General features: G+C 38.3%; 1 protein-coding gene across 6 annotated transcripts in view; it reads left to right on the top strand.

Moving 5' to 3' along the window:
- TUT4 (terminal uridylyl transferase 4) overlaps positions 1 to 14,085 on the top strand; it is a 142,687-nt gene that overhangs the window by 36,860 nt on the left and 91,742 nt on the right. For all 6 annotated transcript variants that reach the window (XM_061184210.1, XM_061184212.1, XM_061184211.1 and 3 more), the window contains exon 3: positions 2,001 to 2,164. In XM_061184210.1, coding sequence (XP_061040193.1) covers positions 2,001 to 2,164 — 164 coding nt within the window. The remainder of the gene's footprint in view (positions 1 to 2,000; positions 2,165 to 14,085) is intronic.

Here is a 14,085-nt window from a genome sequence, read left to right on the forward strand (position 1 = left end):
AAGTGCTTTTAAATACATCCAAATCAATTTCTTTATTCAACACACTATTGTCATCTCTGGTCTCGGCATTGTATTAAAATCTGAAGGTACAAAGTTGAATAAGATCTGGTCATTAGCATCAAGGAATTCATTATCTAATTGTAAGAGGTAGATAAATAAATACAAATTACATTGCTGTGAAAATGTGAGATAATAGCGGGTGCTATGAGAATATAAAGAATATCAGACTGTCTTCTTTTTTTTTTTTTAATTAATTAATTAATTAATTTCTGGCTGTGTTGGGTCTTCGTTTCCGTGCGAGGGCTTTCTCTAGTTGCGGCGAGCGGGGGCCACTCTTCATTGCGGTGCGCGGGCCTCTCACTGTCACGGCCTCTCTTATTGCGGAGCACAGGCTCCAGACGCACAGGCTCAGTAGTTGTGGCTCACGGGCCCAGTTGCTCCGCGGCATGTGGGATCTTCCCATACCAGGGCTCGAACCCATGTCCCCTGCATTGGCAGGCAGATTCTCAACCACTGCACCACCAGGGAAGCCCTGTCTTCTTTTTTTAAAATTAATTTATTTTTGGCTGCGTTGGGTCTTCATCGCTACGCGCAGGGTTTCTCTAGTTGTGGAAAGCGGGGGCTACTCTTTGTTGTGGTGTGTGGGCTTCTCATTGCAGTGGCTTCTCTTGTTGCGGAGCACGGGCTCTAGGCACACGGGCTTCAGTAGTTGTGGCACGTGGGCTCAGTAGTTGTGGCTCGTGGGCTCTAGAGTGCAGGCTCAGTAGTTGTGGCACATGGGCTTAGTTGCTTTGCGGCATGTGGGATCTTCCCAAACCAGGGATCGAACCCTTGTTCCCTGCATTGGCAGGCAGATTCTTAACCACTGCACCACCGGGGAAGTCCCAGACTGTCTTCTGAAACAGTTGATGCTTAAACTGAATTTTGCAGGACAGGTAAACATAACTAGTTGAAGTGGGAAGGGCCTTGATGGTGGAGGGAACAGAACATGTACAGGCATTGATACTTGGAGTAGCAGTGATCCATTCTAGCACATTTGGTATGAATGAAGTGAAAAGTGTTAGGGCAGGATATAAGATTAGAGATACAGCCAACTTAGCTCTCTTTTTTTGAGGTCTTGGCTTAAAGTCTCAGAAAAGCCTTCCCTGACCCCCATATCTAAAGTTTGTTTCCCTCTCAGTTACTTGTTTTTTTCCTTTATAGCACTTACTACAACTTGGGATTATTGTATTTAAACTGTTGACTGCCTTGAAGAGGGCAAGCACTGTGTGTTATATGTTAAAGAGTTTAAACTTTATTCTGAACTCCATGAGAGCCTGTTAAGTATTTTACGCAAGAGAGTAACATGATTCAATTTGTATTTAAAAAAATCACACTGGTGGTGCAACTTACTATATTCTAAGTATATATTGGTAGGTGCTGGAAATGCAAAGATTGAAAAGAAAGCACATAGTCTGTGCCTTAAAGAGATCACAATCTAGTTAGGAGGCAGAGAAGCAAAGAAAAAATATTGGTGTGGTGGAGATATCCATGAGTTCAGTGAAAGCAAAGAAGGAGCCTCATGTGAGTCTGTGGTCTGGAGTATATATGTTCTTTTAGCTTCTTTTGTATAGTGATAAAGTCACTGAAGTGACTTCAGTCCAGTGAGTCATCTTTGGGACTTAAAGTAGCTTTATGTCATATTTACTTCAGAGATTCGACAAAATGGTTATGTTATGTTACCCTTGTATAGTGAGTCTCAGTCATATTTGTCTTTTTTGATATAGATTGGTTGGAAGAAGATAGGCATTTGACCCATGAAGTAGAGTTTTCTTTGTGAATTTTGATATCATGTATATCTTTTACTTATATTTTACATAGGTATACCAACGTGCACAATGAAGGAAAACATAAAGGAAGAATATTTTTTCTGTATGTGTATAAATTGAATGTCTTTTATTAAAAAAATTTTAATTTACCAATTCTGATGATAGTAACTAAGTGATTGCTTCCTTTTCTAGGTAAAATGAAGAACGATGAATCTAATAAAGAAAATTCTTCAGAAATGGACTATTTAGAAAATGCCACTGTGATAGATGAATCTACATTGACACCTGAGCAGAGGCTAGGCTTGAAACAAGCAGAAGAACGCTTAGAAAGAGATCACATCTTTCGACTTGAAAAAGTATACTATGTGTTTTAGTTATTTGGGGGAAAATGCATGTTTCATAACTTTTCTTTCCCAAGTACAGCTCTTTTTATTTTTCTTATTATATTCCTTAGGCAGAGATATCATGCATCTTTCCTTCCTTCCCTATTTCCTTTCCTCTTCTCTCCCTCTCTTCTTTCCCTCCATTTGTTCAGCAAATCCTTACATCTGTGAGTCTGACTTCATTCATTCATCCCAGGCTCAACCAACTGTGGCCTACCACCTTGTTTTTGTTTTTTTAAATTGTGGTAAAATACCTCATGTTTTTATAAACAGAGTTTTATTGGAACACAGCCATGCCATCCTTATTATCTATAGCTGCTTTCTTGCTACCATGGCAGAGTTGAGTTTTGAGAAGTTGCTACGGAGAGTATGTGGACCACAAAGCATAAAATATCTACTGTTTACCAAAGCATAAAATATTTACTGAAATATAACTTTGTCCCTTTACAAGAAGTTTGCTGACCCCTGATTTACTCACTTATCAAATAGATACTGAGAGCTTGTTATGTTCTAGATACTGTGCTAGGCACTGGGGATATATGTTGGTGAAAATGGCACAGTTTCTGCCGATTAGAAGTTAACGGTCTATTTGGAGTGACAAATAAATTAGCAAATAATACAGGATGTACCAGACTTCCTCCTTTCCCCCTTGGTTTTCTCTTTCCTCTTTTTTTCTCCCATATTTACTGAATATCTCCTATGTATTAGGAACTGTTCTAGCCATAGGTATCTTGTTGCTGAGTACTAATTAATTTCTTAACCTAGAAATACACATTCCCAGCCTTAACAGTAAAAACACTGCTAGATATTGAAGGAAAGAATCATAAATCAGTCTGTTCTTAAATAGGTACTTGGGATATTTGTTAGTATGCATACAGGGAAATAGGTCATCATTCTTTTTTTTTTTTTTAAAGGATTTTTTTTTTTTTGAGCTTATTTATTTATTATTTATTTATTTTTGGCTGTGTTGGGTCTTCGTTTCCGTGCGAGGGCTTTCTCCAGTTGTGGCAAGCGGGGGCCACTCTTCATCGCGGTGCACAGGGCGCTCACTATCGCGGCCTCTCTTGTTGCGGAGCACAGGCTCCAGACGCGCAGGCTCAGTAGTTGTGGCTCACGGGCCTAGTTGCTCCGCAGCATGTGGGATCTTCCCAGACCAGGGCTCGAACCCGTGTCCCCTGCATTGGCAGGCAGATTCTCAACCGCTACACCACCAGGGAAGCCCAGGTCATCATTCTTGATAAATAAGGAAAGAAAGAAATGGTATGATTTTGTATAGCTTAGAAAAACAAGATTATATTTAAATTGAAGAAGGCAATCCTGAGTCATTAATAGAATTTATGACAGAGTAGTCACCCTGTGAAAGTAGGAAGGAATATCAAGGAGTAGAGGCCCATAATGTAGGAAAGAGTTTGTATTATATAGTTAGTCTCACAAGATCCTAGTTAGAAGGAAGTCTTTTTTGAAATTTGCTATTTTATATTTTTTTATAAATGTATTTATTTATTTTTGGCTGCGTTGGGTCTTCATTGCTGCACATGGGCTTTCTCTAGTTGCGGCGAGCGGGGGCTACTCTTCATTGCGGTGCAAGGGCTTCTCATTGCAGTGGCTTCTCTTGTTGAGGAGCATGGGCTCTATGCGCATGGGCTCCAGTAGTTGCGGAACGTGGGCTCAGTAGTTGTGGCTCGCAGGCTCTAGAGCGCAGCCTCAGTAGTTGTGGCACACAGCACGTGGGATCTTCCCGGACCAGGGCTGGAACCTGTGTCCCCTGCATTAGTAGGTGGATTCTTAAGCACTGCACCACCAGGGAAGCCTGCAATTTGCTGTTTTACATAGTTCTGTCTTTCCTCTCACTTTCCCTTTCCTAAGTTTGAAATTAGTCTGGATCTGTGCATTATCAAGATAAATATTGAATACCTTTCATGTGCCATGATCTGGTGATAAAAAGTTGAATTGGGGCATGCGTGGTTTTTTAAAAACCGTCATACTGCCTTTCTAGGAGTTTCTTTTAGAGAAAGGCATGTAAGCAAATAATAATAGTAATAATATTGTTTGAAAATAGGATCTTAGACAAAGGAGTAACCAACTTGAGTTGGGGTATAGAGGCATCAGTTTGGGGAATGCTTTATAAGTAGGTGACATTGGAACTGAGTCTGAAGGAATGGCTAGGAGTCGGGTTAGGGAATGGTTGGTGTAGGTAAATTGTATGACATGTATAAAGGGAATGTGAAAAATGTATTTTCAGGGAATATAAGCAGGGGACTGGTTGGGAAGATATGTAGTATATGAAGCAGGAAAAGTCAGTTCTTGGGAGAAGGAAGAAGTTGGGGTGGAATGGATATTTGATAGTAGTAGGAAAGAATGGCCTGGGGTGAAAGAAAACTTGGAAGCATGGAAAACATTTTGTTGTTGAATTTAGATAGCAATGATGTAAAATCAGTGTGCCAATACCAGCATAGATGTCTATAATCTCTTTTTCTTCTGACTCCTTTTTGGTTTTCGTGCCATCCAAAACCTCTTGTTTTCAATCCAGTATATTGTTAATTAAAATTTTTCTTTACCAATTTTAAAATACTCGTTAAGAATATTCTTACCAACTTGCTTTTTTTTTTATAATTTTTTTTTGAAATTCACGTTCTTTTATTTATTTATTTATTTATTTACTTATGACTGTGTTGGGTCTTCGTTTCTGTGCGAGGGCTTTCTCTAGTTGTGGCAAGTGGGGACCACTCTTCATCGTGGTGCGCGGGCCTCTCACCATCGCGGCCTCTCTTGTTGTGGAGCACAGACTCCAGACGCGCAGGCTCAGTAACTGTGGCTCACGGGCCCAGTTGCTCCGTGGCATGTGGGATCTTCCCAGACCAGGGCTCGAACCCGTGTCCCCTGCATTGGCAGGCAGATTCTCAACCACTGCGCCACCAGGGAAGCCCACCAACTTGCTTTTGATTGCATCAAGTATTTGGTTCACGGTTTACTTACAGATTATCTAATTGAGGAGTAAAGATGTAGATTTTTAACCTGTGCTAAAGAAGGAATAAGTCCAAACTGTTAGATCAGAAGAGTAAATTTCCCTATAGCAAGTGTTAAATATTGACTAGGAAATACTTAGAATCTCCATGCCCAGGAATCTTTTTTTTTTTTTTTAATTTCAAGTTACTGCTTTTATTTTTTTCCAGTTTTATTGAAAAATAATTGACATACGTGACTGTATAAATTTAAGGTGTATAGCATGATGGTTTGATTTACATATATTGTGAAATGATTACCACAGTAGGTTCAGCTAACATCTTCTCATATAGGTAAAATAAAAAGAAAAGAAAAAGAAAAAAAGGAATAAATATTCTTGGGATGAGAACTTTTAGGATTTACTCTCTTAACAACTTTCTTATATATCATTCAGCAGTGTTCATACATTCCTAGTACTTACTTATCTTATAACTGGAAGCTGGTACCTTTTGTCCACATTCCTCCAGTTTTCCCCTCCCCTCCCCTCCCCTCCTCTGGTAACCACAAGTCTGATTTCTTTTCCTATGAGGGTTTTTTTTTTTTTTTTTAAGATTCCTCATATAAGTGATCGTACAGTATTTGTCATTCTCTGTCTCACTTATTTTACTTAGCATAATGCCTTCAGGGTCCGTCTATGTCATTGCAAATGGTAGGATTTTCTCATTTTTTATGGCTGAATAGTATTCTATGTCATATAAGTTTCAGGTGTGCGATATAGTGATCTATAATGTTTAAAGGTTATACCCCATTTATAGTTATTAAAAAATATTGGTTATATTCCCCGTGTTGTACAGTATGTCCTTGTAGCTTATTATATACATAATAGTTTGTACCTCTCTATCCCCTACCCCTCTATTACCCCTCCTCCCTTCCCTCTCCCCACTGGTAATCACTGGTTTGTTCTCTATAACTGTGAGTCTGATCTCTAATTCATTTATTTCTGCTCTGATTTTGATTATTTCCTTTCTTCTGCTGACTTTGGGATCAGTTTGTTCTTCTTTTTCTAGTTCCTTATGGTAGAGTTAGGTTGTTTATTTGGGATCTTCCTTGCTTCTTAATGTAGACATTTATTGCTATGAAATTCCCTCTTAGAACTGCTTTTGCTGTATCCCACAAGTTCTGGTATGTTGTTTTTCCATTTTTATTTGTCTCAAGAAACGTTTTTATTTCCCCTTTAATTTTTTCTTTGATCTGTTGGTTGTTCAGGAGACAAATCTTTATTCTAGCTGGTCTACAGAAACTTTAAAGAAGGCTTATTGATATGTTTGTTTCATGGTAAAATAAATATTTTAACTATAATAAAGGAATATTTAAACATTTTTCATGTGTCCCTTCTGTGAAACTAGAAGCTTCATGATACTGAGGACATTTTTGTCTTATTTACTGTTGTGCCTAATACAGTGCCTTGCACATAGTAGTTGGTCAGTAATTAAAGATAACAGTTTGCTTAGTGGTTAAGTGTATGGGCTTTTGGAGTCACTAGGTCTAGCACTGCCACTTACTGGTTAGATGATATTGGATGAGTTATTTAACCTCTTTAAACCTCAGTTTCTATCTATCTATCTATCTATCTATGTATTTATTTATTTATGGCTGCGTTGGGTCTTCGTGGCTGTGCACAGGCTTTCTGTAGTTGTGGCGAGTGGGGGCTACTCTTCGTTGCGGTGCACGGGCTTCTTATTGCGGTGGCTTCTCTTGTTGCAGAGCATGGGCTCTAGGCGTGCGGGCTTCAGTAGTTGTGGCACGTGGGCTCAGTAGTTGTGGCTCACGGGCTCTAGAGCACAGGCTCAGTAGTTGTGGCACACAGGCTTAATTGCTCCGCAGCATGTGGGATCTTCCCGGACCAGGGATCGAACCCATGTCCCCTGCACTGGAAGGCAGATTCTTAATCACTGCGCCGCCAGGGAAGCCCCAAATCTCAGTTTCTTTATCATTTAAATGGAGTCGATAAAAATAACGACACCTCGCTTATTGGGCTATGACGATTAAATAAGACAATACAAGTAAAGTTCTTAACACAGTGCCTGGTATGTGCTAAGCACAAAATAAAGATTAGCTACTTGTAGAACTGAATTATTTTACCAAGTAGGGCAGTTTTTATTATTTCATTTTATGGATATAGAAGCAGTCTCAAGAGTTAGAGATTTATCCGAGATCAATTGAGATGTCATTTCAGGCCTCTGGCTCCCCATTCAGTGTTATACCAAGCTTTTCTTACTAAAAGATTCCAGACGCTTCATTGTCTGCTCACATTTTGCAATTGAAAAAGTTGTCTAATGAGTGCTCTCATGACTGCTGTAGTGACTTCATCAATATGCATGGCTTTAGGAATTCTGTGCTTATGCTTTCAACTCCTGAATCCAACCCTACTTGCCACTTACACCACTCTTACCTTGAACCAAGCCAACCAACATCATCTGGATTATTGTAGTATGCTCATAATTGCATTAGACTCATCTTGTTTCTATTCTTAATATAGAAGGCAAGTGATCCCTTTGAAATTAGATCTTGTAATTCTTTGCTCAGAAGCCTTCAGTACCTTCCCCTCACACGTAGGATAAAACTTGGAGTCCTTATGAGGGGTCTTGTCATCTGACCCCCATTACCTCTCTGTTCCAGTCATAGTAGCCTTTTTGCGATTTTGCAAACAAATTAGGCACATTCCTGCCTCAGGGCCTTAGCATTCACATTTATCTCTGCTTGGAATGTCTTTTCATATATCCACACAGCTCAGTCTTTCACTTCAAGTCATTTTATTAATAAGTGATGACTATTTTTAAAAAGGAGATAACACCTCCCCCACATTCCTATTTATTTCTTTGTACATTTGTTTATTACCTGTCTTCCTACAGTAGAATGTCAATTCATGAAGACAAGGATTTTCATTTGTTTTATTTACATTATTATCCTCACCTCCTAGAAAAATGTTTGACATAGTATGAGCTCAGAAAATACTTGGTGAATTAAGAAGTAGCTGTGGTTGGAAACTGAGAGAAAGAAGTCTGTGAGGGCTTAATTCATTCTGCAATAAGGACAGATTTGAAATAGTTTTAAACTAAAGAATTGAAATGACTAGATTGAGCTGAATTTTCTTATTTGCTTGTTGCCTTGGGCAAATTATTTACTTCTAGGGATTTCGTTGTTTTGCTAGTAAAATGGGGAATCCTCATACGGATGTTGTAAGGTTAATAGATACTCTATAAATGAAGGCTGTATTTATTTTTAGTCTGTGGCAGGACTGTTTCTAAATTTGGGGCAAGTTTCGTATTTAAAGGAAATTATGTTATATTCTGAAGTGAGAATCTTTTTGTCAGGAGTTACAGCCTATTGAAAGTCAATCTGAGATAAAAATTAAGCATTGCTGCAATTTCAGTGTAAGACACTAGAAACAATATTTTAAAATTCAACATGTATTTATTGTATTTTTTTTAATTTTTGAATTTTATTTATTTTTTTATACAACAGGTTCTTATTAGTCATCAATTTTATACACATCAGTGTATACATGTCAATCCCAATCGCCCAATTCATCACACCACCACCCCCCCACCGCTGCTTTTGCCCCTTGGTGTCCATACATTTGTCCTCTACATCTGTGTCTCAACTTCTTCCCTGCAAACTGGTTCATCTGTACCATTTTTCTAGGTTCCACATACATGCGTTAATATATGATATTTGTTTTTCTCTTTCTGACTTACTTCACTCTGTATGACAGTCTCTAGATCCATCCACGTCTCAATGAATGACCCAATTTCGTTCCTTTTTATGGCTGAGTAATATTCCATTGTATACATGTACCACAACTTCTTTATCCATTAGTCTGTCGATGGGCATTTAGGTTGCTTCCATGACCTGGCTATTGTAAATAGTGCTGCAATGAACATTGGGGTGCATGTGTCTTTTTGAATTATGGTTTTCTCTGGGTATATGCCCAGTAGTGGGATTGCTGGATCATATGGTAATTCTATTTTTAGTTTTTTAAGGAACCTCCATACTGTTCTCCATAGTGGCTGTATCAATTTACATTCCCACCAACAGTGCAAGAGGGTTCCCTTTTCTTCACACCCTCTACAGCATTTGTTGTTTGTAGATTTTCTGATGATGCCCATTCTAACTGGTGTGAGGTGATACCTCATTGTAGTTTTGATTTGCATTTCTCTAATAATTAGTAATGTTGAGCAGCTTTTCATGTGCTTCTTGGCCATCTGTATGTCTTCTTTGGAGAAATGTCTATTTAGGTCTTCTGCCCATTTTTGGATTGGGTTGTTTGTTTCTTTAATATTGAGCTGCATGAGCTGTTTATATATTTTGGAGATTAATCCTTTGTTGATTCGTTTGCAAATATTTTCTCCCATTCTGAGGGTTGTCTTTTCGTCTTGTTTATGGTTTCCTTTGCTGTGCAAAAGCTTTGAAGTTTCATTAGGTCCCATTTGTTTATTTTTGTTTTTATTTCCATTACTCTAAGAGGTGGATCAAAAAAGATCTTGCTGTGATTTATGTCAAAGAGTGTTCTTCCTATGTTTTCCTCTAAGAGTTTTATAGTGTCCGGTCTTACATTTAGGTCTCGAATCCATTTTGAGTTTATTTTTGTGTATGGTGTTAGGGAGTGTTCTAATTTCATTCTTTTATATGTAACTGTCCAGTTTTTCCAGCACCACTTATTGAAGAGGCTGTCTTTTCTCCATTGTATATCCTTGCCTCCTTTGTCATAGATTAGTTGACCATAGGTGCGTGGGTTTATCTCTGGGCTTTCTATCTTGTTCCATTGATCTATGTTTCTGTTTTTGTGCCAGTACCATATTGTCTTGATTACTGTAGCTTTGTAGTATAGTCTGAAGTCAGGGAGTCTGATTCCTCCAGCTCCGTTTTTTTCCCTCAAGACTGCTTTGGCTATTCGGGGTCTTTTGTGTCTCCATACAAATTTTAAGATTTTTTCTTCTAGTTCTGTAAAAAATGCCATTGTTAATTTCATAGGGATTGCATTGAATCTGTAGATTGCTTTGGGTAGTATAGTCATTTTCACAATATTGATTCTTCTAATCCAAGAACATAGTATATCTCTCCATCTGTTGGTATCATCTTTAATTTCTTTCATCAGTGTTTTATAGTTTTCTGCATACAGGTCTTTTGTCTCCCTGGGCAGGTTTACTCCTAGGTATTTTATTCTTTTTGTTGCAATGGTAAATGGGAGTGTTTCTTTAATTTCTCTTTCAGATTTTTCATCATTAGTGTATAGGAATGCAAGAGATTTCTGTGCATTAATTTTGTATCCTGCAACTTTACCAAATTCATTGATTAGCTCTAGTAGTTTTCTGGTGGCATTTTTAGGATTCTCTATGTATAGTATCATGTCATCTGCAAACAGTGACAGTTTTACTTCTTCTTTTCCAACTTGTATTCCTTTTATTTCTTTTTCTTCTCTGATTGCCATGGCTAGGACTTCCAAAACTATGTTGAATAATAGTGGTGAGAGTGGACATCCTTGTCTTGTTCCTGATCCTAGAGGAAATGCTTTCAGTTTTTCACCATTCATAATGATGTTTGCGGTGGGTTTGTCGTGTATGGCCTTTATTATGTTGAGGTAGATTCCCTCTATGCCCACTTTTTGGAGAGTTTTTATCATAAATTGGTGTTGAATTTTGTCAAAAGCTTTTTCTGCATCTATTGAGATGATCATATGGTTTTTATTCTTCAGTTTGTTAATATGGTCTATCACATTGATTGATTTGCGTATATTGAAGAATCCTTACATCCCTGGGATAAATCCCACTTGATCATGGTGTATGATCCTTTTAATGTGTTGTTGGCTTCTGTTTGCTAGTATTTTGTTGAGGATTTTTGCATCTATATTCATCAGTGATACTGGTCTGTAATTTTCTTTTTCTGTAGTATCTTTGTCTGGTTTTGGTATCAGGGTGATGGTGGCCTCATAGAATGAGTTTGGAAGTGTTTCTTCCTCTGCAATTTTTTGGAAGAGTTTGAAAAGGATGGGTGTTAGCTCTTCTCTAAATGTTTGATAGAATTCACCTGTGAAGCCATCTGGTCCTGGACTTTTGTTTGTTGGAAGATTTTAAATCACAGTTTCAATTTCATTACTTGTGATGGGTCTGTTCATATTTTCTGTTTCTTCCTGGTTCAGTCTTGGAAGGTTATACCTCTCTAAGAATTTGTCCATTTCTTCCAGGTTGTCCATTTTGTTGGCATAGAGTTGCTTGTAGTAGTCTCTTAGGATGCTTTGTTTTTCTGTGGTGTCTGTTGTAACTTCTCCTTTTTCATTTTTAATTTTATTGATTTGAGTCCTCTCCCTCTTTTTCTTGATGAGTCTGGCTAATGGTTTATCAGTTTTGTTTATCTTCTCAAAGAACCAGCTTTTAGTTTTATTGATCTTTGCTATTGTTTTCTTAGTTTCTATTTCATTTATTTCTGCTCTGATCTTTATGATTTCTTTCCTTCTGCTAATTTTGGGTTTTGTTTGTTCTTCTTTCTCTTCCTTTAGGTTTCTCTTCCTTTAGGTGTAAGTTTAGATTGTTTATTTGAGATTTTTCTTGTTTCTTGAGGTAGGCTTGTATAGCTATAAACTTCCCTCTTAGAACTGCTTTTGCTGCATCCCATAGGTTTTGGATTGTCGTGTTTTCATTGTCATTTGTCTCTAGGTATTGTTTGATTTCCTCTTTGATTTCTTCAGTGATCTCTTGGTTATTTAGTAGTGTATTGTTTAGCCTCCATGTGTTTGTGTTTTTTACTTTTTTTCCCCTGTAATTCATTTCTAATCTCATAACGTTGTGGTCAGAAAAGATGCTTGATATGATTTCAATTTTCTTAAATTTACTGAGGCTTGATTTGTGACCCAAGATGTGATCTATCCTAGAGAATGTTCCATGCGCACTTGAGAAGAAAGTGTAATCTGTTGTTTTTGGATGGAATGTCCTATAAATATCAATTAAATCTGTCTGGTCTATTGTGTCATTTAAAGCTTCTGTTTCCTTATTTATTTTCATTTTGGATGATCTGTCCATTGGTGTAAGTGAGGTGTTAAAGTCCCCCACTATTTTTGTGTTACTGTCGATTTCCTCTTTTATAGCTTTTAGCAGTTGCCTTATGTATTGAGGTGCTCCTATGTTTGGTGCATATATATTTATAACTGTTATATCTTCTTCTTGGATTGATCCCTTGATCGTTATGTAGTGTCCTTCCTTGTCTCTTGTAACATTCTTTATTTTAAGGTCTATTTTATCTGATATGAGTATTGCTACTCCAGCTTTCTTTTGATTTCCATTTGCATGGAATATCTTTTTCCATCCCCTCACTTCCAGTCTGTATGTGTCCCTAGGTCTGAAGTGGGTCTCTTGTAGACAGCATATATATGGGTCTTGCTTTTGTATCCATTCAGCAAGCCTGTGTCTTTTGGCTGGAGCATTTAATCAATTCACGTTTAAGGTAATTATCGATATGTATGTTCCTATGACCATTTTCTTAATTGTTTTGGGTTTGTTTTTGTAGGTCCTTTTCTTCTCTTTTGTTTCCCACTTAGAGAAGTTCCTTTAGCATTTGTTGTAGAGCTGGTTTGGTGGTGCTGAATTCTCTTAGCTTTTGCTTGTCCGTAAAGCTTTTGATTTCTCCATCAAATCTGAATGAGATCCTTGCCGGGTAGAGTAATCTTGGTTGTAGGTTCTTCCCTTTGATCACTTTAAGTATATCATGGCACTCCCTTCTGGCTTGTAGAGTTTCTGCTGAGAAATCAGCTGTTAACCTTATGGGAGTTCCCTTGTATGTTATTTGTCGTTTTTCCCTTGCTGCTTTCAATAATTTTTCTTTTTCTTTAATTTTTGCCAATTTGATTACTATGTGTCTCGGCATGTTTCTCCTTGGGTTTATCCTTTATGGGACTCGCTGCACTTCGTGGACTTGGGTGGCTATTTCCTTTCCCATGTTAGGGAAGTTTTTGACTATAATCTCTTCAGATATTTTCTCTGGTCCTTTCTCTCTGTCTTCTCCTTCTGGGACCCCTATAATGCGAATGTTGTTGCATTTAATGTTGTCCCAGAGGTCTCTTAGGCTCTCTTCATTTCTTTTCATTCTTTTTCTTTATTCTGTTCCACAACAGTGAATTCCACCATTCTGTCTTCCAGGTCACTTATCCATTCTTCTGCCTCAGTTATTCTGCTATTGATTCCTTCTAGTGTAATTTTCATTTCAGTTATTGTATTGTTCATCTCTGTTTGTTTGTTCTTTAATTCTTCTAGGTTTTTGTTAATCATTTCTTGCATCTTCTCAATCTTTGCCTCCATTCTTATTCCGAGGTCCTGGATCATCTTCACTATCATTATTCTGAATTCTTTTTCTGGAAGGTTCCCTATCTCCACTTCATTTAGTTGTTTTTCTGGGGTTTTTTCTTGTTCCTTCATCTGGTATATAGCCCTCTGCCTTTTCATCTTGTCTGTCTTTCTGTAAATATGGTTTTTGTTCCACAGGCTGCAAGATTGTAGTTCTTCTTGCTTCTGCTGTCTGCCCTTTGGTGGATGAGGCTATCTAAGGGGCTTGTGTAAGTTTCCTGATGGCAGGGACTGGTGGTGGGTAGAGCTGACTGTTGCTCTGGTGGGCAGAGCTCAGTAAAACTTTAATCCGCTTGAATGTTGTTGGGTGGGGCTGGGTTCCCTGCCTGTTGGTTGTTTGGCCTGAGGCAACCCAACACTGGAGCCTACCTGGGCTCTTTGGTGGGGCTAATGACAGACTCTGGGAAGGCGCACACCAAGTAGTACTTCCCAGAACTTCTGCTGCCAGTGTCCTTGTCCCTATGGTGAGGCACAGCCACCTCCCCGCCTCTGCAGGAGACCCTCCAACACTAGCAGGTAGGTCTGGTTCAGTCTCTGTGGGGTCACTGCTCCTTCCCC

The sequence above is a fragment of the Eubalaena glacialis genome, chromosome 3, assembly GCF_028564815.1.
Source record: "Eubalaena glacialis isolate mEubGla1 chromosome 3, mEubGla1.1.hap2.+ XY, whole genome shotgun sequence".
In the NCBI taxonomy this organism is placed as follows: domain Eukaryota; kingdom Metazoa; phylum Chordata; class Mammalia; order Artiodactyla; family Balaenidae; genus Eubalaena; species Eubalaena glacialis.